This window comes from Dermacentor silvarum, chromosome 11 (genome assembly GCF_013339745.2).
Source record: "Dermacentor silvarum isolate Dsil-2018 chromosome 11, BIME_Dsil_1.4, whole genome shotgun sequence".
Lineage (NCBI taxonomy): Eukaryota > Metazoa > Arthropoda > Arachnida > Ixodida > Ixodidae > Dermacentor > Dermacentor silvarum.
In genome coordinates, this window is record NC_051164.1 from 62,793,382 (window position 1) to 62,820,228 (window position 26,847).

Here is a 26,847-nt window from a genome sequence, read left to right on the forward strand (position 1 = left end):
TCCAAAAAAAAGCACGCATGAGTCGGTCAAAAATGAAGGTGATGTTGGTTGTGTTGTTCGACTACAAAGGCATTGTCCATCAGGAATTTGTGCCACATGGTCAGACGGTAAACAAAGAAGTTTACCAGGGAATCCGAGCACGTTTGAGAGATTCAGCGCGCAGTAAGAGGCCTGAATTGTGGGGAAATCAGGCTTGGGATGTCGCATATCATGACAACGCCCCAGCTCACATGTCGCTCCTTGTCCGCAGCTACTTAGCGAAACACCACACTCCTGTTGTGCCCCACCCACCATATTCTCCGGACCTAGCCCCAGCAGACCTTTTTTCTATTCTCCAAGTTGAAAACCACCTCGAAAGGACGTCGTTTCCAAACCGTAGAGGAGATTCGTGCGCCATTCCAGAAAGTGCGTTCCAGGAGGCTTTCCAAAAATGGAAGAAAAGATGGGAAGGAGTGCATTGCCAGTAGAGGGGACTACTTCGAAGGGGACAGCACTTAAAATGTTGTATCCATAAGCAGTAAAGGTGTTATAGCAAAAGTTCGGTTTCTTTTTGAACACACCTCGTATGCACCGTGTAGTACGCGGGGCTGTTTCGATTGCGATAGAGCCCGATTCGGATCGAAATTCCCGATTGCGATTGGCTCTTTTTCTCAGCCTGCTCCAATTCGATCCCAATTGGGGCTCGATCGCGATCGAAAGTGCTTCTTTGACACTGGTGAAGGTGTCTCACCTTAACACCCTCCGGAAGTCCTCTTGGGCCCTGGTTTTCCGCTGCCGGAACTGTACCGAAGACTCTTGCGAACGTTTCACCAGATCCGGTGCAAGTCTAATCAAACACCTCACTAAGTCCTTAGCTGAGCATCCGACGCCCATTCCTATAGATGCGGCACGTCAGCTCTTGCACTGTGGCTCCCGTTTTTTCTAATGCGCCTGCCTCCCCAATGCCGGCCGCACCTACACACGGACACCGTCGTGAAACTCCTCCTTCACTCTTCTTTAGGACTGTCTATTTGCTGACGGATTGTACACTCTAATCTATAATGTGGTCGAGAGTTTGACGAGATCTACATACTGCCTCGTCAGGACGCACCGTTAGTAAAACCAGGTCTCTATTTGTCAGGCATGCATATTTGCATACAGATCCCGAAACGCACGTCAGTGTTTCATTCACTTCACTGAACACAGACACGACTTGTGTATGGGACCACCACGCACAATTATCATGTCGCCCATGTCGCTGCCACACTCATGAAGTTTTCTCTTTTCTTTGTTATTTTTCTCCCCTTTGTACGTCTTCTCTATCCCATATGCATTCTGCGGCTGGCCTCGGGTGCAGCGGTTTGGCCAGAGGTATGCAGAGCGCGTTTCTTCGTGTCCAAGAAATTTCTGAGTCGAAGGCATGCAGCCTTTTGTAGAACGATCAGCAGGACGCGCTTATGTTTTCTCCTATTTTCTTTATGTCTATTTTATTGCGACCTTGCTCTCCCCTATCTTTTCTCTTAGTCTGTATTTTTCTCACGGCCGCGGCAAAGTTCAGCTGTCCACTAGGAAGTGAGATAATTACGATCATCCTGTGCCCGTAAATTTATTTCATTCCTCCTTCCGTCCTTAATAGAACAAACTACTTGTTTTGACAGAGCCATCACTGCGGTTGTTCGTGGATGATGTTTATTGCCATGTGGGGATGCCGCCGTTAATTGAATCTTCGAGTAGAGGTTCTTGTCCGCAGGAGCGGACTCGTGCCAGAAACTGTGCAAGCGTTGTATTAGGCTGTTCCAAATCAATAAACCAGCCCGAAGCTTAGAATGAATGACTCATGCTCGGAATGTCCTTGTCGTCTAGTTTCTTCAGCGACTCATGGCCTCACGGCAGTCTAAAACTTGCCCGATTTGCGCGAGCATAATACAAACTTGACTGGAGCTCGCTGATCTATTCAGAAAAAAAAAAGTTAACGAATTAATGATGTTGTTACGACTAAAAAGCTATACCAGAAGTAATTAATTTCTTCTATACATCATTTGCGCTTTGCTCGTCCCAATCCGCCTACGGGCATAGACAAAGCAGTGACCAAGCCCTGCTGCTACACTCTAAATACAGTTGCACCCTTTGGGGCGTATTTTTGCCACAGAACAATAATCGTCATCTGACTTGCGTGGCTTTCCTTTCTTTAACGCTGTGCGCCCGGCACTTCTCGGTCACGAACGACAAGAGCGTTATCAGCGTGACACAGCGTTCTCGACAGGAAAGTAGCAAGTGCACAGTTTTCAAGATAGGAAACGCAAGCAAGACAGATGACGATTATTGTTGTGTGGCAAAAATGCACCCCAAAGGGTGCAACTGTTCTTAGAGTGTACTAGTTTATGCCCCAGGTTCTGTTGCACCACATTGCCTCCTAACTGTGTGGAGAAGCGTGCTTGCGGACTGGTGACAACCTGTAAAGTTGTCTTTCCTTCATTGCTTGATTGCTTGGTGGCGAAGCCTAGTTCTTAAAAACAAAGGCAAACAAAATTTTAGATCCAATGCACATTTTGGAATCTACATGAAGCGAAGCGTTCGTGAAGCGGTTAATCAAATGCTACAAGTTTGCCAATTTCATTCCTGCGTCTTTGACGTAAAGGAAACTGGTGCATGCTCATGTGTTCGTGCACACCCATGCGACGCAATGTGACACACGCAGCGATCATGTGAAGAGTTAGTTGGCGTTGGCGTGATAGAAGTATGCATGTGATTGTGGCCTAATGGTTAGAGCATCCGGCTGCTGTGCTCGGGGATCGAGGTTCCATCCCATGACTGGGCACGTAATAATTTTTTTTAATATATAAGTGCAAGTTATTCGGCAATACAGCAGCAGCACATTGTTTGTAGTGCTGTTCCAATACAACAACGTGAGGTGCGCATTTAGGCTACTGATTACAGGAGAAGTAACCGTGTTCTTTCCACACACAAGCTCACTAGCTAACTTTGTGCATTATTAGATATGCTACACCTGAGGCCATATCTTAAATCGATCAATTTCAGTGATACTTTCACATTAGCGTAACGTGACATCCAGCATGGCACTTGACTGGACATTTTGTCGATTTACTTCTGTACTATGCAACGTGAAAATAATGTTGATAGAAGGTGAGGCATTCATTTGGACATTTTGCCAATTCACTTCTGTACTATGCAACGTGAAAATAATGTTGATAGAAGATGCGGTATTCATTTGGTCACATCCACTTGCCATTGGCTTAGACCATCGAAGCAAGCTGAAAGTGATATCCCCGTAAGTGGTTGATCGACAGTGAGGTCCTTGATCTTTCGCTGAGTAGCATGGAATATTTTCGTGCCATGTTTTTGTTAGGTTCGCTTACTTAAAACAGCTATGCTTGTGTTTGGCTCATGCAGTACCTGTTGCTGGCAATTCTTTCTGTCACCGTGGTGATCAACGTGATGTTCATCATGGACACAAGCCGAAAGCTCCAAGAGGACTCGCCATCCCAGGAAGGCCGGCACAATACTCTGCGTCTACAAGAAAGCCTGCCAAAGACACTCACAATTGAAGTGGTCTCGAGCCAATCCAAGGTGTCCGTCACTGTCGATGGAACCACGGTATGTAGTGCAACCAGATGCGAACTTGCTGAAGAATTCGCAGATGTGAACTCATGCATTGAACGAGCAGAAATAACTGTTCTATGAGCTACACATATATAAATTACCTTATCTTTCTCCCCCGGAATTTAACTTGACGTTGAATCTTTTGGTAGTTGATTGAGCCATTCTTGCCTTATATTTAGTACTTACATTGATTTCTTGCACTTTAGCATTCTCTTTTATTTTATGTATATGCAACATTAATAGAAATAAAGCTACAGTGTTCTAAAGGTTGTACATCTTATGATAACTGGAATTGCTTCACTGGACACAGCTGTTTAACTGATCATGATACAAATTTGTATTTTATTTTGTAGCAACTGCTTTCTTCACTGTTGACAAGTTTGCCGTAGCTTCATTAAAAAGCACATGTGCATGACAATGCTATCAATACCTTCATGTCCCGTATGCTCTTTAATATACGTAATGGTCACCACAGCTCAGCTTGAAATACGAGATTTAAGCCGAGTGCAACAGAAAACAGGAGTGTAGTAAACCATGTGACGCATAATTTGACACATGCTCCAAATTAAGAGCTCTACATTCTTTTTCTTTGGTTTCTCATCCTGACTTTTTCTTTATTGTTACTTTTTGAAGATCCTGGATGACTCGGAAGACAACAAAGGTCGTGGCATCCATGTCCTTGTTCTCAATCAGGCGACGGTGAGTCGAAACTGCTTGAACAACACATACACTAGTTTGAAGTTGATGACAATCATGCCTGTGTAATGATATCCAATTTAAAGAAATTAACCGTGCCGGAATGTGCAAGGCGGTGAATACTGACTGTTACACAAATGAAACCGCCATGTATACACAACTTTTTATGCTAAACCGCTAGCTTGTTCGTGCTAAAATTTCACATAGAAGTAGCATTTCGCAGTGAGTTTGCTTTAATACAATGTTTTCGGGCATTGTTTACCATTTTCTTCCGCAATACATCCGAAGTGAATGCCCACTATCGCGATTCCCATAAATCTTTATATTCCACTGCAAGTGAATGTTGCCGCCATCTGTTGCAGCTGCGGTGAACGCAGTGTTCACCATAGCCCCGGCAGATGGCACCATTATTTCATTGTAGTAGAATAGACAAGTTTTGAGCGGCGTCGGCCCCGGCAGCACCCACTTCTGGTTTATTGTAGACAAAACTGGTAAGTAATGCCAAAAAAACATGGTATTAAACCAAACTCACTGCAAAATGCCATCTCTGCACAAAGTATGAGTGGAAATCATCCAGCTGTTCAGCTGAAAAAGTCGTATGCATCTGGCGATCTTATTTATGCAACACACAGTAGATTCACAAAAGGACGATAAAGTTGCTGTCCATATGATTAGTGCACCTGAAAGCTTCGCAGTTGAGGAAAAAATATCCATCTTTGTTTGGTGTTTTAGGATTGGATGGCAATTTTTTATTCCATAATATGTTCGTATGCAATTGTGTGGCACCTCTCTCTCTCTCTAGTTTCTTTACTGTGACAACTGTGATGAGCTCATCCCTTGGCATTATTTATTTTTATTACATAGTGGGGACCCTTGGGTATAAGCAGGGGGGCAACTCAAAATTACAGACATAATACAATGCAAAACAGCAACAATAAAACTTGACTCTTGGTTAGTGTAATAACAGCAATACATTAACCGAGGTGTGACAGTGCTGCAACAATGGGAAGTTTGGGGTACGTAATGACAGTGACTAAGAATATGTCTGGATTAATTTGTTCCAACCGGATATGGTGCGTGGAAGATAACAATACTTATAAGTGCCAGTCCTAGCACAATAAGAAAGATAAGTCAGGGCAGTGACGTGTCTTGTCGGTCTGGTTAGTAAGGGCGAAAGATATGGTAATGGGTTGATGGCAAGTTTCTTGTTAAGAAGCAGTGAGAGGAATTCAATTCTGAATTGTTTTCAGCGTGCTTTATAAGTATATACCATTGGCTTTCGTTTCTTCAGAAGGACAGTCAGATTGTGAGAATTTGTTATAGCTAAACGAGACTGCTTTCTTTTGTATTTCTTCCATATACTTGGCATGTATGCAAATGTCCATATACTTATGGCATGTTTAGACAGCAGTTGTAGTCTCTCTCTATAGTTAAATGAAAATGGAATGAAATGTGAAGAAATAGCCCTGCCACTGGAAAAACATGGTCCTGACATAAAGTACCAGTTGGCTCGAAATCTGAGGTTCATAACTTTTTGATAAAAACCTTGCAACTTGTGTTACATTTTCTCTCATGTTCTTCCTTGCAAGCATATGACACTCTACTCACACGATTGTGGTCACTACTAAAGGGAGTGTATATGATATTGCTGTGTAAAATAGTACTATATGAGATCAAAGCACATTTTGATTTTGTATTCCATTTCAGAATTAAATCAGTGAAATCAAAATGCTGTATGAAACTTTATGGCAATAGCAAGAATACGGTCGAAATTCATTTTAATGAAATTGCATTTTACATGAAAATACATTTGTTACAAGCATATGTTCGTCACATGCTGATACTGTCACCTAAATATTTTTATATGTATTTACTTTGTTATGTCGTCAATTCTTTATATCAAGATTTGACTGTATAACTAGTTGCAAGAAAGCAGGAAGCAAGGTCAGTGAAAAACATGAAACTGGCATAGCTAGATCCATAGTGCGGCAGCCGAGTCAGCAAATGCCAATCCAAAGCCTTTACTTCTCATCATACTCATCGCTGAGAACCCAAATTCCACACATATAGCTGCGGCATCGTGTACCTGTTTAACATAGTGGGTGTGAAGGATGTTCACGTCGGAACGTGGCTGTTAAATATGTAATCCTGCAAATGCCACGTTATTCTGGGACACCACTCTCCCCACGTAACGTAAACAGAAAGCGAAGTAACTGCTCTTGAAGAGCCCAGCCCGCTTCCCATGGGCAGTCTGCTTGGTGCTTTGTAATCATGAGCATCTGAGTACATGTTTCTCTTCTGCCATCTGATACTGCATTCTCGATACACAACGCCCATGTTTGTTGAAAGTCGGTAGAAATATCTTTCTTGTAAGCTTGTGTGCTTTTGTAATGCCATCTTATCCGTGAACCACATGTGATGAGCATAGTGACCTTGCCATTTCAGGGAAGTGTCATGGCACAACGAATGTTTGACACATATTCACCTCATGAAGATGAAGCAATGGCCCTCTTTCTCAACATGGTCTCTGATGGACGGGTGCTCATCTTTAGCATCAAGGTGAGTAGAACGGCGTGACCTGAAATGTTTGCACGGCCAGATGTAATGAAGCTGCCCGAGAGAATGTACTTCCTGTTGGAAATAATTCAGCTTTATGGAAAGCAAAGCATGCATGCTGTTTATGTTCTTATCTGTGCCCATTTATTTCTCAGTTTAAGTTGACAGCACTGACACAGAGCTACATTTCTGCTTAAGATATCTTTTTGAATAGTTTCTTCCATTGGCAAGAGCCCTGCCTTTCTGTTTGCCATTTTTCTTCCGTTTTTATACTTTATTGTAAGTTATACTAAATTTTGTACCACAAATTTATGCATTGTCAATCATATAGCAGTTGTAACATACATTATTAACTTGTTCTCTTTAATGCCACGTCTGCATGTACCCACTGCTCCTTTTACTATGCCTCTGGTTCAAGAGTAATGTGAAGTTACATCCAAATAACCGCCAAAGTATAAATTATAGATAGATCTGATGTGTTATGAACTTAAGTACTCAACTTCCTTTATATTTTGCAGAACCAGACTTTCCAGTGTAGTCATGGTTTGTTGATCAAAAGTCCATGCTTGTACCTCTCTGCTCAGGATGAAGGTACCTTCCAAATGAAGCAGCCAGCAAGGGACCTGCTGAAACGACTGGGAAGCAAGAAGTCACACGTCATCAGCTGGAGGGACATGTGGGGGATGGTAACCCAGAAAGGAGGTATGTGCCCAAATTTCTTCCCTAATCTTTGTGCTTCAGGTCCATCTGGTGGCTGAAAAATTCTGTGCAGGTCTTTTGTTTTAGACGTGGGAAAACAATACATTCTTGCCTGGAATGATCTCTTTATTCACTTGAATGATCGCTTGAGGTGTGGCATCAATTCTTGCATTAAGATGCTTAAGTCATAGCATAGATACAGTATATGGTGTCCTTTACAAGTATAGTATAAGTCAAACCTCATTATAAAAAGTTGACTCGGACAATAAAATAACTTCAGTATATCGGAAATTTGTTACAAGCATGCATGCTAATAGAGGTGAAAAAAATTCTTACAAATTGTTGGATCCAATAATTTTTTGTGTGATATATCGAATGTTTGTGATATATCGAAGTCAACCGTGCTAGCTACATAACTGTTTGTGAAATAGGGACCTTCAGTTCAAACAGGATTGCCTCAGCCATACGTGTTTGAAACTGTTTCTGGGGCACTAAGAATTAGTTGCATCTTATAGCTGCAAAAATGATCTAGATTTTCTTGTTTCTTTTTTTTTTTTCAATACGAAACTTGTTTACACTGTCTGTCAACCGTGAAACTTTGTTGAATGCTGCTTCCAGGAAAGATGTATGGCGAGACGTACAGCAAGAGCCCCGAGTTCAACAGCTGGGGCGCTCCAGTTCTGCTCAAAGTCGAGGTTCCTCTGGTCCCCGTCGAAGGTGAGAATGTTTTGGCTTTAGCAAGGTGACCGTACTGTTCCAGGTCCTTGTCATCAGCAGTACGCAAATGCAGTATAAGTGAATTTATCAACGTCATTGTAATTATAATCATCGTCCTGAGCCTATTAGTGGTCTACTGCTGGAACAAGCCCTCCAAGCCTATTAACAAAGCAGTATTTAGTTACCCCGGCTTTGTGCCGGCTGACTCCTTCTTAGTACGCCTGCAAATTTTCTGATCTCATCAAAAAATTTAATCACCCTCTGCTATACTGGAAGTGGAAGTGTTTTCCTTCCCTTTAAGCACCCATGCTGTACTACAGGCAAATGTTAGGTCAAGCTGAAGTTATAGATCAGCGCCCAAAGGTGTCCATAAGCAAGAAAAGATGTTAACATAAAGACAGAGTTGCTGCCACTACTGTAAAAATAACAAGTTCCTGTGATGCAACATGTTCCATTTATGATTAGTGAATTGTAGTCAACCGTAGATAATCAAATAAGTTAATTACGGCACATTTTGGCATGGAAGAAAACACAGCAGATAGTAGCACCTCAATGTGGAGCTACAAGACTGCAGCCAACTTATATTGCAAAGGAAATTTTGCAGCCTTTCCAGCTGCAATTATTTGTGCAACTTGACTTGAAAGAAAGGTTGTGAGGTCTCAAGGACAATCTAACAACCTACATTGTTAGCCCAGTTTGTTTTTTGTGGCCTTCAAAGAGCTTATAGCAATGCAACATGTTTTTTTTTTTTTTCATAAGCATTCTTTATATTCTTCAGCTGCACATACAGTAGTGACTGAACCAAGAGAGGAAACCTCAGCCTGGAACCAATACTTTGGCATGGGAACTTGTCTTCATAAGTCAGGACAACTGCTTCCTTTGGCAATATTCATATAGCTCACTAGCCCCCCACTGCCCTCTCTTTTTTAATGGCAGAGGATGATAATCATAAGTAGGTGCGTAGGGTAATTTGAAGGCTAGGTGAGCAGGGAAGTTGAACTGTTCAAAAATAAGCAATTTGCTGTAATTAATAGAGTGCTGGTGGGGGTGGCTGAGAGTTGAGAAAAGGGTGCACTGCATGTTCTTCAAAAAAAAAAAAAAGCGGGGGGGGGGGGGGGGGGTTCACAAAAAATGAGAGCCTTCGCATCATCAGTTCGGTGGACTTAATTTTCTCATAAAACAGGAAGTAAGTACTAGAGTTGTTGCCCTGATGAAGACAAGTCCTTATGTCGAAAGGTTGCCTCGAGACTAAGGTGTCTCGAGCACTGAGGCGTCTCAAGTCTGCAGACTGAGGCTGAGTCTGAGACTGAGTGTCATTGTTCAAACATTGCTGACCACTTCAAGTCTCCCTGTTCCTAAGAGTGAACCCTTTGTCTTGCAGAGAGTGAGTGTGACTGGCCCGATAATGAGGAAAACCATCGTCGCCGGGCCTTCTGCAACCACATCGAGGGCTACGGCAGTGTTTGCAGTTGCGCTGACCCGGCCCCACTGACGTTCTCACCAGAACCTGTAAGCATGCTGACAGAGATGCAGATCTCGTACAAACAATGTCTGTGTATTAATTACAGTGTGGTCCAATTGGGAGAAAGAACGCTTAATCAGTACCCTTTAACAGGCAACTCCAGGAGTGTTTTTTTACATCTTGAAGTAATGTCTGTATTGTATTTCTTGGTAACTCTCTCTGTTTGGTTTGCCAAGTTTCTTTTTAATGTAGTGCATTACTCAAAAATAAATATGTAGCAGTGAATACAGATTGAAACTGCTCTGTGCAGTGCCATTATATGTGAACTAGCCATAATGTTACCGAAGTTATGGGGGAAGCTCTCACATGCGCAAATAGCAATCACTAGGGTACGCTGTTTTTACAGAGTGTTTTATTATGAGTGACACTTTTTGAAATTCCTGGAGTGTGGCAGTGCCGATTCACTGAGTGTGAATGAAATCAATAGTGATTGTTTGTGATGTAGTAGCTGCAGGTTCTCCCACAGGATACTGCAGCATGCGTGCAGGTGCATGCACTTTCAAGTTTGTTTGCATAGAAATAATGAGCCTCATGGCTGCATAATTCAAAATGCGACTTCAAATAACGCCTGGAGTTGGCCTTTAATTAAATGGAAATTACTGCGAAAGTGCGAGCTTGAACTTCATTGGCTGATGCTTGCTTATAAGTGTCCTGCTGTATTAATTTTCTGTATTTCTACTCAAAAACAAAATGCAGTCTTTTATATTCGTCTCCCTTGTACTATCAGCATGAATTCAAATGCAATCATGGCAAAAGGTTGTTGCATTTTCACGTTCACCCGTGTTTGCCATACCGACTAAATTCAAGTGCTAAAATGTAGATTAGGGACTCTGTTGTGCTAAGAAACTGGCTGCAGAGCGATTGTTCATCACAGCCACATGTAATTAGATGTATTTGAGATTATGAATATTTCTTTTTCTGTGTGCATTTCGATTTATATGCTCATGGTACATGACATTGGCAATAATGGTAATATAAATGTACATAAGAGTGAACAAACGACGCAGTCAGCTGCGAAATCAATGTTGGACAGTGCTGTGGCTGATATTTGCTATCATTCACGATTTTAGATTTTCGCCAAAATTTACATGTAAAGTAGCTGAATGTGTCGTATGCAGTGTGGTCTGCTGATGTAGTGAGCAGGTATGTGCCTGCTACAAGTGAATTTCCTGTCATATCAATGCTGCCAGCACCCAGCTCAGCAGGTGACATGCCGCAGTGCAAGCTATGTGCTCATGTAGTCACAATGTGTTCTGCTGACATGATGTCATGATGGTTAGTTATTCTGATGACATCTTTACAGTCATTTTTCACTTTCGCAACACAATTAATCAAGAAGTTAACCTTTTACTGTGCTGGCGTACACGCCTACTACAGGTTTGGTTTACATGATGACACGGCTGTGTTCTGCAGTTGCTTGATTTAAGGCTGTCCACATTCCAACTGCAGCACTGCCACAATAAGGAATTTCACTGGCAGTGCCTGTTCATGTTGTGACTAGTACTGTTGTTTTATGCTTGTCTACTGTCATCGGTCTATTTCCAACCATTCACGACAGCAGAACATTGGTGCTATTATCATATGACTGGCTGGTTGCGTAACAAAAAAGTGCAGCGGATAGCCAGCAGAGTAAAAGGTTACACTTCTTGATTAATTGTGTTTCAAAAGTGAATATGAGTGTAAAGATGGGATCAGAACAACTAACCATCATGCCATGTGTGTTTGCCTTCACCTTACTTGAATGCGTCCAATGTGTTTGTTTACACAATGTGTTGAATGTTGTTGTTGTTTTTTAATCTCATCAATTGTTCACCTTCTGCTGTGTCCAGGTCCCCAACAACAGGGTAAAGGACGTGCCAGTGGCCATTGTTGCCAGTAATAGGCCTCACTACTTGTACAGGTCAGTATCCTGATTGCAAAGCCGTACTCTGAAGCAGGGTTTCTGTATTTGGCCACTTCACACCAAATCGGCTACTCTAGGAGCTTCTCATCTACAGAAGTGTTGGCTAGTACTCTAGCGATTGATTACCTCTTGGCTACATTTAAAAGTGAGAGCAAGCACTTCATTACTCCTATAAATTAGGGTGTAATGTTATAATTTTCATAAACAGGAATAAGATTTATAAATGAATAAATAAATAAACAGTCATGTTTTGCATTATAGAAGCCAAACACCATGGGCTACTCTGTATAATTCACGTTACAAAGCTAATGTTAACAGCTGTTGTCTTGATTTCAGGACTGTCGAAGGGCACCTCACAACCTAAAATTATTGGCGCAGGGTGCGAGTGACCCGATTGTTTAGTTGCAGTTCGGTTACTTTCTTGGCTACGTTTCAAGCTACTTTTGGGCAGTTTATTGCTGCTTTCTGACTTTGGTACCGAGCAACTCCAATTCCAAGCATGTTTCGCATGCTCTCATGAGTGTTATACATTGCAGTTTGGCTTGTTCTTTCTTTTTTCTCATTTGCCATCTCGTTGCATTGCAGGATGCTTCGGTCACTGCTGTCAGCTCATGGGGTGAATCCCAGAATGATCACAGTATTTATTGATGGGTACTTTGAGGTATGGCCATGATCTATCCTTATCTTGTAGTGTGTTTCTCACCATAACATTATTTCGACAAAAAATGAGCAGCACACTTTGTAATTTGCTTCTTGTGATGTGTTGAACACTGCAAGCTTACACTCTGACAATTTCTCACACAGCTGTGCTCCCGAGCATATGAACACATTGTCTGTCTCATGTAGTTTAGGCTTTGACCTTCTTGTTACAACAATCAGTTCTACCTGCGATGATTTGTTCCCAGTTTAGTCTGTGATGAGCTCAGATCGGCATCAGTTCAAACACCCCACAGGAAGTTGCCGATACCCTGGACTCGTCATTTGGCTTCCAGTTTGCTCAAGGTGTAATGACACATATTTTCGATGTTGTATAACCACTATCATACGCTTCTCCCACGTTAAAAGATGACAGTTGCAAAATATGAGGGTTGGGAAACAGAAGAAATTTTAATTTGATACTATGGTTAATCTCCAAGTACCAGACCTGGTGTCATGGTCATTATTGTGATGTTATGACACAGAGGTAAACTTAATGATGTCGTGTAGCATGAAGGCACTGTATGACGTTGCTCGTGAAAAAATTAACAAGGGTGCTGTGCACGTTTCTTCTGGCGGCATTTGCCAGAAGCTTGTTTGCAGAAACAAGTATTGTAGTAAATTATTGATGGTGTTCTAAGACTTGCTAGTATGTTTTCTAGGGTTTAGAAGGTTCTGACCTTCGTTTAATGCAAAAATAAATAACAATAACTTGAAAATGTCACATCAGTACTCCTTGAAGCCAGATAGCTGCAAGTGTTTTGTTCGGTGAAATTTTGGATGTTCGATTTTTGTTGCATATCGTTGGCCATGGTGAACGTGACATGGAAAGAACATCCGCCCTAGCTAATCTAGGAGGTTATCGTCTTACTTTGTTGCATTCTGTCAATGTTTAGACTGTTGCTAACTGGTGGGCCATCCATTCAAAGAATCAACATCAGTTTCACATTTTCATTTGAGTGCAAAACTTATTTGCAGGAACCACTGGAAGTCACGAAGCTGTTCAACATTAGGGGAATACAGGTGAGTGGGGTGTTCTCCTTTTCTTGCGATTGTTCATGCAGTATACTGCAGGAAACAATTACATATTCAATTGCATTTTTATTCAGTATTATACCCCTTCCCCACATGCAGGGTAAATGCCAATCAATGTCTAGTACCTCAAGTTTCGATTGCATATGAATTGACTGCTAGACACAAACACTTTTGATGTCATTAAATGTTGCAATCATGATATCTGCAGTGAATGCAGAAATTTGACAATCATGATACTATTTAAAAATTTTTAATGGATAAACGTTCAAAAAATCACACTAAAACAATAATAGGTGTATTTTATGTTAAACTATATCAGTTTACTTCAGAAATTCCCTTTCATGTGCAACTGTACTCGTTCAACGGCAAAATAAGTTGTTAATGGCATTAATTTTAATGCCATTAAGGATAATTATGTGGCACTGTGCAAACGACATTCTACATTAAAAAGCATTCAGCAGTTAACTCAATTTTATTTTTGTGCCCACTTGGCACAGGTATTAGACTCTATGTTGTAGCTGTTTTCATGATGCGGTTATGTTCCATGTTCTTACAGCACACGCCAATAGGCATGAAGAATGCTCGGATATCTCAACATTACAAGGCTAGTCTCACTGCAACCTTCAACCTCTTTCCCGTAAGTAGCTGGCAAGAATGTTAACATAGATGGCATAGAAACTGCACTGAGGCGCTATTTGGTTCCTCCATACAACATAAAACCTAGCTGGAATGTAGAGTAAAGAAATGAAAAACAAAATTATGAGTTGCTGTGAGTTCTGGCTTGTGCTGAAGGCACTGTTAAACCTTGTTACAATGAAGTCACATTCAACATGAACATACCTTCATTATGCCATTATATTCCGTTAATATGTTATAAGCTTATATTTGTTGCATGCTGATATCGGCAAGAAACATTACAGGTTTACTTTGTTATACTCGATAATTTGTTATATTGAGGTTCTTCTGTTCAGCAATTTCTCAGACCCTAAATCAAAATTCCACTTCCAACAGTCACTAAGATTTTACATTCTCTCTAAAATGCAACAAATTTCAATAAAATTGGTCCAGGGGTTATTTCAGAAAAGCATTTCTACATTTCACATGTATTTGAAAAGGCAGCATTGAAGTTAGCCTCGAGCTAAGGCTTCCTCTTAATATCATATCTCTTCAAGGACTACATATTGGTCATAGTTTGTTGTCATTATTGATATCAGCCATCTGTTCTGATGCTGCCAGGTCTAACAATGACATCGCTGTTGCTGTGAAAGTGCTTTGATTTCTATATACCACCTGGTCCCACAGCATTTGGTGTTGGTCATCGGTTCGCCATGCAGAATGCTGTACTAAAAGTCTCATCGACAGCACGTGTATAGCGCGACCATAGCTGTTTTGTGTGCGTGTTCACGGAAAGGTAAATGCTGTACTAAAACTGTATACTAATACAGCATTTACTTTTAGTTAAAAGGCAAAGCATTGATATTTGTTTTAGCAGTTTTATGCATTGTGTATTGCCTCTTGATACACTTATGCAGAGCACATGATGTTTTGTAGCTGTTTATCTAAAGCAGGCCTCGTGCTGTCTAACGCTCCAAATTCACTTTTTTGTCCCTCTCTGCTACAGGATGCTCAGTATGCCATTGTAATAGAAGAGGATCTGGATGTTTCGCCAGACTTCTTCAGGTATGCTTCAGACAGTCTTCTGGTTCCCGGTGGTTTATTGACAAAAGCAATTTGCCTGTAAAATAATATGGCTGTGCATATTGAAGGAACAGTACTAGCAGTATTAAGTTCCGCAGACTCTGAACGAAGTCCCTGTGTTTTCTTTTTTATTTTAGCTACTTTAGTCAAACACTGAGGCTGCTAGAAGAGGACGACTCCATTTACTGCATTTCTGCTTGGAATGACCAGGTAAGGCATTTTGGGCATTTGCACGACGATCCTGAATGAATGCACTTGGTCTGTTTATTTTGCTTACGACAGTACTTTACTGCATCTCATCATTGCAGGTCAATATCTAATAAGTGTAAAATAGGGAAACAGTAATGTAAAAGAAATCTTTTAAGAGCAGTATTCAGACATTCTTTGTAAATAAAGGCATGCAAACAAGCTTGCTTAACCAGTAATAAAGGAGAAAAAAGGAACATTCGAATTTTTCACAATTAGAAAATCTATTTCCAGGTGACAGTCTAAGGTATCCGGTATCATGGCCGCGGTATCGTGAATATCAATTTAATGCATTGTTTCACTCAGTAGTTACCAGTTAATCAGCAGCCTGCTGGTGGTTTTCAGTGAAGTTCAAAGTAAATGAGCACAACTGCAGGTGTTCTAAGCTGAGCGCTTTAATGCTTCGTCTTTGGTCACCTGCTGTGCTCCAGGGTTACGAGCACACAAGTGAGGACCCGGCACAGCTGTACAGAGTGGAGACTATGCCTGGTCTTGGATGGATCCTCAAGCGTAGCCTGTACAAGGAAGAACTGGAGCCAAGGTGGCCTACTCCTGAAAAGGTGGGCGCTCGCGTCATCGACTCACACTCGCAATTTTTCAGACACACACAAAAAAAGGAAACAGCTCACACACAGCTAGGATGAAAATGAACAAAAATCCACCGTGGTGGCTTAGTGGCCTACTTGAAGTCATTGTATTAATACTTCACCTTAGGCTGGCAAGATAGGCGAATACTCACTCACCAATATTTTCGCAACCTATGCAGTCACTCACACTCGTTGGCACCTGCTCACATTCCTACTCGTGCCCACTTATATTCACTCACTCGCATTCATAGTCTCCCCCATTCACACTTACCGGCAGCTACTCACGCTTTAACATCACTTCTACACACTGGCACTCACTCACATACATACTCACATTCGCTCATACTTGCCAACAGTCACGTTCATACTCCACGTCTACTCAAAATAACCGTCGCTGACTTTCGTTCGTACTGTCGTCAAGTGGCACTCTCTCCTGTTCATACTCACATCCACTTGCACCATTCGTCACTGACTAACACTTTATCTCATGTCTGTGAAATGAGTGTCGAGCAAGTGAGTAAGTGTACTCGTGAGTGAGCATGCCGACCTATGCTAATATTCACAAATTAGCTGCATTTCTCAGAGCCCCACTGTATATCTTTGGATGTGTCATTCAAAGCAGTTCATGCAGTAGTGCAATGTAAATTTTTATTGTAGAGTTAGAATTGCAAACTTGATGCTTTATTTTTTTCGATCTTTTCCGAGTTTTGGTCATTTTTGTTAATAAAGGGGGGGGGGGGGGGTAATAGCTGAAGGCAGGTATCAAAAACCTACTCCTGACATTCAACACATTTTATCTTTCTTTTCTTTTCTTAATACGGTTAAATTAACTTTACCAAATCAGGTTTTAGTTAGCAGCTCTGCCTGAAATGCTGTCACATTTCCATACATGACCAACAGACTGCAGCAGATTTTTTTATTCTGTTAGCGGTGCCTTGATTTGGCAGAGCAACTGCTAGAGATTTCCTCAAGCTTGTTTTGCTCATGCGCACATTCTGTCACTTTGCATGCGGACACGAAAAGCTCTGGGACTGGGACATGTGGATGCGCCTGCCAGACGTTCGTAAAGGCCGTGAATGCATTGTGCCAGACGTCTCACGGACCTACCACTTTGGATCATCAGGGCTGAACATGAACTCCTACTTCCAAGACGTCTACTTCAAGAAGCACGCCTTCAACACCCAGCCTGCTGTTCAGCTAAAGGAGATCGACAGGTAAGCAATGCAGCGTGCATATTTCAGCCACCTGTACCATGACCTGGCTCTTGGTTCTTTATATGGGTTCTCATCTCAAAAGGGGGCCCTGTAAAGGTTTGCGAAGGTCCCTGAATGCTCCTTTTCCCACCACAGCCTCGGTGAAATAGTTGAACATCTGCCACTGGCATAAAGATGAGGAATAAAGGCCTGTGGACTAGTTCCTTATGCATAAATGTACATCCGTGAGCAAAGGTATATGGACCAGGGATTTCACAGTAAAACCACTTGTTTTCACTGCCTATACATGTAACTTGAAACTGAGGGCTGCGCCTCAAACTTGGCATTGTGAACTTTTCAGGAAAGTGCGCTCGTCAGTTTCAATTTATGTGTCTGAATTTGTGACTAAATTAATTTTTTTTTGTGCAACTGTTGTCAGTATATTCTTGCTCACAGATGTATGTCCCATTGAGTATATCAGCCACTTCTTTTTGATAAAGATGAAGAAGCGTTTTAATAATAATGACTTTATTGTTGGTTAGGTAATTAGGTTAGGTAAGCAACCCATTTATCAGTGGACTACTGTAGGTTTGCTTCAGCTGAGTTTCAGCCTATTGTCATATCATTTATGTTACTAGCTACAGCCGAAGTTGTTGCAAGTGCATTTGGATCCCTAGTTATGGGTTAGCTTTGATCCATTACTCATTCATTAATTTTAGCTTCATGTTTTACTGCAACTTGCTAGCTCAAAACTGAGTTTCTGTGGATGCCAGCAGTGATCATTGCCAGTTCATGGCCATAAAGCACTTTGCATACATTTCACCACACGTGTTGAAAAGAAGGTTTTTTACTCTTGCTTTGTCTGAAAAGTTATCCCCTGTGGTCAGATCGCTTCCTTCACTCATGTAAAGATCATGTATAGCAAGCATGTTATCATGCATGCTGGTTACCTTAAAGAAACACTAAAGAGAAACAATAAGTAAGCTTAAATTGACAAAGTATTCGTTCAAAACTCAGTTATCATTAATTTCAAATTAATAGATTGATTAGTAGAAGAGAAAATGAAGGTCAAAGTTACATTTTATGAATTTCGTGCTGAAATTAAAGTGACTGTCTGTCACTTTGACGTCATGGATTTCGAAGTATTTTTTTCGTATTTGAGTCGTCGTTGCGTAGTAAAAGACCTTGAAACTTGCTAAGTTCAGTCTTTGGCTGTTTTAAAATACAACGAAATCCATCACTTCTGGTTTGTGGGTGTGTGTGTGCGTCCATCTGTGTATGTGTGTGCGTGCGCGTGTGTGTGTTGTAAAAGGCTAATTTACTAATACACGTAAAACTATTTTTCACTTGAGGGTCCCTTTAGTCATTGTATACATGTTTGGAATATTTTAGGGCAACAGCAGTGACCTTGCCTATATGCACCTAACGAAGAGCAGTATCATGCACACTACTGGGCACATTTTTAAAAGTTTTACCCAGCAATAATTTATGTGCTATATTTTGCCATTTCAAGGATTTTCAAATCTGTAGCTGTGATAGCGATAACACATGACAACATGTGTTAGGTGCAGCCAGAAAAGAATATATAATTGATTGCACTGAAGTCCCTCAGGTCTCATCATAAGTTCTGGAAAGCAGGAGTGTATATGCGTGTGGTGGCCAATCCTTGCCCGCAGCCTCCTGTACGTTTACAATGCCTGTCCAGTTGCTCCACAATGCATGAGAGCCAGTGGTCCCCTACAGCGTCACCACAGTCCTTGCCATTTTATACCTGTTGTTGCTAGAGCACGGTCAACTTGCACTTGGTACTGCTGTTGCTATGTGCTCGCTTCTTTGCTTCAGCACGATCTGCAATGAAAGAAGGTAGACATGGTCAACATGGCCGATGTGGCCCTAACCCTGCCCTTATACTCCGGCGAACTAATGGGGAAGTGGCGCCCTCCAAGCAACCACTGGTTTTGACTTCACTATAGGCAGGCATTGAAAAAAGCCTTGTCGTGAGCATGGAACACTATCATTACAAAACACAGCACAGAGCATGAACTTAAGCTGTAATGCTTTGCGTGTTCAATTTAGGAGTTTATTTGGCATGCATATGGTAGATATGATGGTGGCATTCATATGGTAGAATGTCCCGGTGCAGGGGAAACTGTCTACAAAACCATCTACGAGCTCAATATTCTAGTTTTCACTGTTCTTTCTTAACACTTAATGGGCTACTCAGCTGTAGGCTAGTTAGGCATCTTGATAACTTATGACTGTGATATCAAATTGTAGAAAGCATTCAGAAATGCTAAAACATGCTAAAACGAAATATTTTCAGTGAGCTAATATTCTTCTTAACTTTTCTTACAGACACAAAATTGAGCCCCTCAAGTGAAGTACTGCCTAGCAACACTTACCTCTACTGTTTCCACCATACTATTGTGATCTAAAAAAAAAGGCTACACAAATGTTTGCTCGCTTGAGAATTTATTTGCATGTTTCTCAAAGCTTCTTAAAATGTTTTATTAGCTACTCAGCTAATAAAAACAAAGTCAGTGATTAGTTAAAAAATTCATTTGTGAATTAGTTTGGTTATTAGGTGTAATGCAAAAACCGTTGACAGCTAGAATGCAGTTGGTAGCAGCATACTATTGGTTCAATTTGGGTAGAGCCCCTTAAGCTTTTATTTATTATTTTTTATGTAGTATAAATTATTTTATGTGGTCATTTCAGATAAAGACAAGCTGCAATACATGGCGGTACAGATATGTGAAAGTGCTCCTATCAGTTTTAAGTCTAGTAAAAGGGCCATCTCCACTGTGTGACAAGCGTGAACAGAGTTGTGGACATAATTACCAACATGTTTACAAATCTTACTACCAGTGTGAGCTTTACTGAGAGGTCATACGAATTCTAGAGACAGGCCTCTAAACGATTATAATAGAGTAGTTTTATAGTAACACTATCATAATGAATCATTATGAACTAGCCTGGTTATCAGTTCTGGTGTGTGGATTTTAAACATTGCCTTCACAAGGTTCAAAGGCATAAATAGTAAAGGATTAGAGAGCCACCCTGTCCTGTGCTCTGTGTGCTAAAGTTGACCCTTACCCAAGTGCACTGTTTGTTTACAATCATGCAGTATCTTCTGAACGAGACCGAAGGAATTCTCTACAGCCATTGCTCCTTTTATTACTTGTGCAGTGTCAAGAAGGAAAACTATGAGCAGGTCATCCACGACCTGCTGAGACGAGCCATTGTGTTAGACCACAGTAAAAGTCCCTGCGAAGAGAATTTCATCCCCGACACAAAGGTAAGAGCGCTCATGGCTTGGCTGTTGCCGTAGTATGCCACAGGGCTTTGCCTCTGTCAGGCAATTGAATGTACATTGGCCATACCAGTTGCTGTGTAAAAGCAATCAAAGCTTCTCGTTTGACAGTCTTGGCGGCCTCTTGTCGCCTTCGAGCTTCTTGTCATTTAGCTAAAGCAGCTTGACATGCTGTGTCACTCTTAACTGATTGATGGGCTGCTCCATTTCCATGGAGTCATCTCTGTAATGTTGCAAGATGCAGAAACCCAGAGTGCCTGTGTAACACATGCCACTGAGGCACATTCCTCTGTGGCAGCTGAGTACACGTGCACAGTCAGCCGCAAAAGTTTGCGGGATCTGCATTGCGTGGCGGAGCAGTGCAAAACTGCATTGCAGATCCCGCAAACTTTTGCAGCTGACTGTATATCTGTTGTAGTGGAGATGACCTCATCACTCATGTGATCAAACAATCGATGCTGCGCACCTACACATACCCTCTCCATAGACCCATTACTGCGACATCAAAACCTGTTCAAGCTAAACAAAAAAAGCTTCGCTTTGAATGTACATGTCCGTCAGAACACAAATGGTGACTACAGAATAATGTCAATTCGCATCTAAAAGGTCATTGCTGTAGTTGGCTCTAGCACTGCTATTCCGTGAAAGCATGATAATTTCAAACCATAGGGATCAACCGACAAGGGAATTATGTCAAGTGTAGCACAATACCAACTAGACCATCAGTCTGTTCTCTTGACAAGGTAAATGGAGGCATTTCATGTCACCAGTCATGACGAAACGAGTATTAGCCAGCCAGCCAGCCAGCCAGCCATTGATCACACCACAGGAGTGGGAATTGTCATATTTGGAAGGCTAGCATTAAAGGTGATAACTATAGCTTGAATTATATAAACAAGAATGTTGTGTTTTCTTTAATGAAGTGCGATTTTCTGTCGCACAGTGGTGAATAAATATGCAAGTCAGCTTTTCTTCTTTTTTTTTAATGACACATAGTTGCGAGTATTTTGTCTGTTCTGGCCACTCTCTTTTCAGTGCTATATGCTTTGTGTGCTGCATCGCATTATGTAGTACGCTGAACGTTCTCACCCATACACTTCCTGTTGTGTGCAGGGGGAGGTCTACGTCATGTTCTTCAAGATGAATGGCCTCAGAGATTTCTCAACGTGGCTTCAAATTGCCAAGGTGCGCTGACCACTCATGTGCAATTAGAATCAACTGAAATTCAAACAACCAAACATGTTGTAGCTTTTGCTGTCTACATTGCAGCCTAGTGATAAACAATGGGCATGAGGATTTAAGGATAGCTTTTATGTACAGTACAGCCTATTCTTAAACAAAACACCAATTTAATGATGATGGTATTTATTAGATACAATATAAAAACACAAAAGCAAGCCTGCCGAAGCTAGGCGAGGGCTTGACTGGCATACCCTTAGTGTTCAATTTTGTGCAGCTTCAAGAAGTCTTCACATTCCTAAGAAAAGCGGCAGCCAATAAGATGCATTAGGTAGAAATCAGTTGATAAAAGATCATTGAGGATGCCTTCTTGTCTAATCTGAGAAGGTGTCAGTATTGTAATTAGGTGCTCCCCTTAACAATGGACCATGCTGCGCTTCCATCTTCACTCTGTGAATCAATGGTTTCACTCAGCAGTGCAGGGTCACTGGAATTCTGTTTGTGCTTTGCTAACTTTGTTTGCATGCAAGTTTGATGAGCGTGCAAGAACTGTTTGTTGGTGCAGCACGTTGATCTTGCACCAATTAACGTCACGTGTGTGCTAACCATAGCCATTAATCGTTAGGTGCCGGCTAACAGCAACAGCTGTGTCGCAGGAACAGGTTTTACAAGTCCATGATGTGAACAAAAAGTGTTTCTTTACACTTTCAAGTACACATGGCTTGCATAACAGAAGTATTTAAGCCCAACAGCATGAGTTCGAAAAAGTCAAACCAACATCTTCTGCTAGCCATTGGTTCCAGAACATTAGCAAGGCCATGAACAAAACAGAGAGAAGAAGAAGAAAGGGAAATAAAATTCTCAGTTGTGTGAGCTGTCAACACGCTGGATGGACATCCTTTTCACGCATGTGAACCACGTGCAAACACATGCGCTAGGTGATGTAGCTAATGTGCAGACTTGGACACCAACTCTTCTGTGGCACAGGATACTACATCTGCAAATATATAGCAACAAACTGCATGTCATTTTTGAAAGTTGATATGCAGTGCTGATTTCAGACTGATATAAGCTTCTTTATTGACTTGCAGTGCTTCAAAATATGGGACCTTGACCCAAGGGGATACCACAAGGTAAACAATCGTTACATAATTTTTTTTTCTTTGCTGTAATGACATGCAAAATGTAAGCTTTGCCCAACCTTATGTCTACTTTTGTTTTGCAGAGTATGTGGCGCCTATTTATGAAGGGGAACCATTTGCTTGTTGTTGGCGTGCCAAACTCTACCTACTCGTAAGTGTGATTTCTTTGCTAGTAATAAGTGCTACTCAGTCAGTATGTGAGGGCAAAAATTGCAATGGGTTTTGGCATGCAATCCTTGCTAAAGTGTTCATTTTTCATCACCTGTCACGAGGTCTTTTCGAGTGGTAAAACAGCACAAGAAATGGGAAAAAGGAAGCGTTAACAAGATACGGCGTTAACTACCAACACAAGCATTTATTGTGTGAATGCAATATATAGTTAAACCTGCTTATAACGAACCTCCATATAACGAATTCCTGGATATAACGAAGTTTTTCTATTCCCCGCCGTTACTCCATAGAAGCACATGTATTTGAGACCTCTACGTAACGAAGTGGCAGCGGGAGACCCCCTCTAAATAACGAATTTTCCCCGCCGACAACCTAGAGATTTCGCCCCAAATTTTGTCATTTTTGAGCGAGCAGCAACCGGAAGCACCTTCTCCGCCGCGACGGAATGTGAAGCGGCGGCGTCGCGCTTGGCGCGCTCGAATTCATGGCGACTGCGAGGCGAGAGCGAGCGTACGTGTGCGTGCGTGCGTGCGAGCGTGCGCGAGGCGGGACTGCACCCCTCGACCCGGCGATCGATCTTGCCGCCGCGGGCGTGACCTTTCCCCCTCCCTTCATTCAAACCTGATCCCGTCGCTTGCTGCAGCTGGCCTAGCCCGCCAAGCCGGCACTCTCCTTTTCCTGTTGATGTTGTCGAAGGGGAAAAAAACTTTTTTTTTTTCAACGCGCTGGCAGCGCCACTTTTTGGTTACTGCGCAAGTCTCTGCGCTTCACTCCACTAACCTGACACTAGGTGACACTATACGACGCTAGAACGCCATCGTGTCGCTCGCTCTTCGTTTCCGACGCCTCGTGCTTGTGCGAAACGACACGCCTCCACGCATCCAGTACCTGGTGTGACATATTCCAAGGATGAATGCTTCGACGAAGAAACGCAAGATATTAGACAGTTTTAGCAGAGCGCCGCTTACGCTCCGCTTCGCTCAGATTTCACGCTCCGAGATACTGCAGGGAACTGCGTAGATTTCGCATTTGATAAGCGCGTCTTGCCGAAACACGGGCGATGGGCTATCAACTCGGCTGCAAAACGACGAAGAGGCAAAATAGACACGCTGTCACGCTCCGCTCAGTCGGCTTTGTAGCGGAGCGAGAGATGCGATCTTCGTTCCGCTGATTGTATGAGCGTTGTGCGCGGAAGCGCACTAGCGTTCCCGCTAAGCGGTTGTGTGGCATTTGCTAGCATATGCCGGTCTGAGCGGAGCGGACAGCAAGCGCTCAGCTAAAACACTCTATTGACCTTGTCTGCTGTTCGCTTTGAAGATAAGCCCACGCGGGCGCACACTTTTTAGACATCACAGATCGCTTTCAAGATACGGCGGCCGCCGCCGAAGTAAACGCGCGCTTCCCCCCCCCCCCCCCCCTCCCACTTCTCACTCGCGCACGCGAGATTGATGAGTCGGCTGACCCCCGCAAGCTTTCACTCGCACACACAGCGTACAGCGCGCGGCGACGATGTTGCCGTGTTAGGACTTTACACGGAACCTCCAAGCGACGTCCACAGTGACGACACAAATGCGCTTCGCAATAAAATGTGCCTCTGCACGGTTACTACTCCGACGGCGACAGCAAATTCGCACTCCCTACCGGCAGCTTCTCCGTGTTACCGGGAACTCGTCTCGAAGGCCATGCTTTTGTGCGCGGCAATCGGCAACAGCTGTACGAGCAGGAAAACGTCATGGTGGCCATGTTGTAAGTTCACTATCGCTGGCGACTGTCGTCCGGGCGTCGCAACTCGAGAATCGAACGTCTGGGCACATGAGATTTTGCCGATTTTGTGCCTGTGCGTGTAGAACAAGAAAAATAGTACGCACTAATCGTTTGGTGGGCAATGAGCGACTACGGCTTAAGCGGTCAGCCAATATATGGGGTTCAATGGGGGCTGGGTGGGGGAATGTTCGCGACTACGTTTAAACCGCAATTACGCATTGAGCGGGTACGTATTAACGAGGTTTGACTGTACTATCCTTACTTCTTATAGCTGTCTAATTAGCTGTCGCAGTTGATGCTTCGCCTTTCGGGCGAAACTGGGACTTGTTTGTTCATCGCAACTTTAGTGTATTGCGAGTAAATCTTGAGCGATAGTACATATGGCAAGCGTTTCTTTTTTGAATTTTCGTGCCGAACGTGCATACAACGAAATCCTCTTTATAACAAAGTTTTTCGGGAATTTGTCAATTTCGTTATAGCCAGGTTTAACTGTACATACTTTCAAGAAGACAGAGCGAAAGAAATAAAAAAAATTAAGGGTAATTCAACAGACCAAAAACATGTCACGCCAGCGTGAGAGGCCTCGAGGTAAATGGTAATGAGCGTGTCCTTTCACTGAACCGCACAGGTATTCAATGTTCTTGCTAGTCAAGGCCAAGGGAAAGCATGCTGCCACGTCTTTTTGAAATTTTCAAGTTGCATAGCACAGCATCCGTCAGGTTTTCTTGTCCTATTTTTCAAAACACTGTTTTCCATCACAAACATGTTGCGGCAAGCTCAAGTTCAGACGCTAGTGTCTTTGTGAAAACAGTGCTCCTCTTAGAAAAGTAGTGTGTTGCAAAAAAAGAGTAGGACAGGTAGAAGAGCACATGAACACAGACAACAGTGCTACTTCCAACAATAGTCTTTATTTTCATGTACCACACCGTACTGTTCGTGTGCTTATGTCTTCATTTTGTTTGTGCTGCACAAGTATTCCAGAATGGCATACCAACCTCAATGAAACTTGCCGAATAAATGGCAAGTGTAGATTCCATTGCTGAGTAGTGCGCTATCATTTCTCTCCCAGGTCTTTCAAGCCAGCCAAAGTGACTCCCATATACCTTGAGGGACAGAAAATAGACAAGGACCGGCTGCGATAGTGTCCACAGGTGGCAGACCCTGCTTCCACTTTTGTGAAGTGCACTGAACTTTCGCCAAGGAGTGCGAAGACATCGTTTCATTCATGTGTGTGCGTGTATGTGTCATTGCAGTGTGTGTGTGTGCATCTGTGTTATATAGTCAGTGTCTGCAACTACTACTCACCGGTGCCGATGACCCAAGCGAGGAAGTTGTGACCAGTGACCATGCGAGACCCTACTGCCACGAACTATGCCGCCGAAGTGACTGTAATGTTGGCCAAAAGGGCTTAGGGCACAGCCCGACCGTGAGGACCGTGCGCGAGAAGTCACGATATCACACTTGTAATATAGGCCTGTACATTTCTTAGGTTTGTTCTGTAGGACGCGAGTATCTTGCCTAGGCGAGTCACCGAAGGAGACTTGTGTTGCATGTGTAGCTTTTACCTTGTCAAACGTGTGCCACTTGAGTGAAGTTCTGTGGCCACATCAGGTTGTATAGTACTTAAGTAAAGAAGTGAATGCAAAAACTCGCATTTGTAAATGCAGTCGTTAGATCCAAGGTCTGCGCAGGAGATCTGCTAATGCATTGCTAGCCGTACTTCACAAACTGGCCATGGAATTCAACATCTGACCAGTAAAACTCAGGATTATAATGGCACATTTTTGTGAAATACAAAGACTTATCGTTACACGAGTTGAGCTTGTGTCCTTTCTTGCTGTCATGTTGACTGCACTACATCACATTTCACTGGAGACATTCTGATGTGTTGGAGGCTGCATGAAAATGCATTTTCGCAAAGTTTTTAGCTATAAAAACATTTCGTCATATGCAGATAAAGCTAGGTAGATAAATGTGTGTGAACAATTATGCACTTATTTGCATACAGCATGCACTTTTATTCTAACAACGTTAATAGATTTTGGACTGCGAGCTTCCTTGTTTTCCCTCAAATATTACAGCAAGGTCACATTTCTTGATCTGTATGCCGTTATGAAGCACTTGGCATCT

At 42.4% G+C, this 26,847-nt stretch overlaps 1 protein-coding gene across 3 annotated transcripts in view; it reads left to right on the forward strand.

The window, feature by feature from the left end:
- The window catches only part of LOC119433870 (protein O-linked-mannose beta-1,2-N-acetylglucosaminyltransferase 1), a 282,201-nt gene extending 255,669 nt beyond the window's left edge, over positions 1-26,532 (forward strand). For all 3 annotated transcript variants that reach the window (XM_049659187.1, XM_037701151.2, XM_049659188.1), the window contains 19 exons: positions 3,391-3,594; positions 4,234-4,299; positions 6,742-6,855; positions 7,437-7,554; positions 8,170-8,268; positions 9,650-9,777; positions 11,620-11,690; positions 12,279-12,354; positions 13,368-13,412; positions 13,981-14,061; positions 15,046-15,104; positions 15,260-15,332; positions 15,800-15,928; positions 16,979-17,169; positions 20,338-20,446; positions 21,575-21,646; positions 22,732-22,773; positions 22,866-22,933; positions 25,787-26,532. In XM_049659187.1, the coding sequence (XP_049515144.1) occupies positions 3,391-3,594; positions 4,234-4,299; positions 6,742-6,855; positions 7,437-7,554; positions 8,170-8,268; positions 9,650-9,777; positions 11,620-11,690; positions 12,279-12,354; positions 13,368-13,412; positions 13,981-14,061; positions 15,046-15,104; positions 15,260-15,332; positions 15,800-15,928; positions 16,979-17,169; positions 20,338-20,446; positions 21,575-21,646; positions 22,732-22,773; positions 22,866-22,933; positions 25,787-25,859 (1,818 nt within the window). In that variant the 3' untranslated portion in view covers positions 25,860-26,532. The remainder of the gene's footprint in view (positions 1-3,390; positions 3,595-4,233; positions 4,300-6,741; positions 6,856-7,436; positions 7,555-8,169; positions 8,269-9,649; positions 9,778-11,619; positions 11,691-12,278; positions 12,355-13,367; positions 13,413-13,980; positions 14,062-15,045; positions 15,105-15,259; positions 15,333-15,799; positions 15,929-16,978; positions 17,170-20,337; positions 20,447-21,574; positions 21,647-22,731; positions 22,774-22,865; positions 22,934-25,786) is intronic.
- Positions 26,533-26,847: the final 315 nt, after the last annotated feature.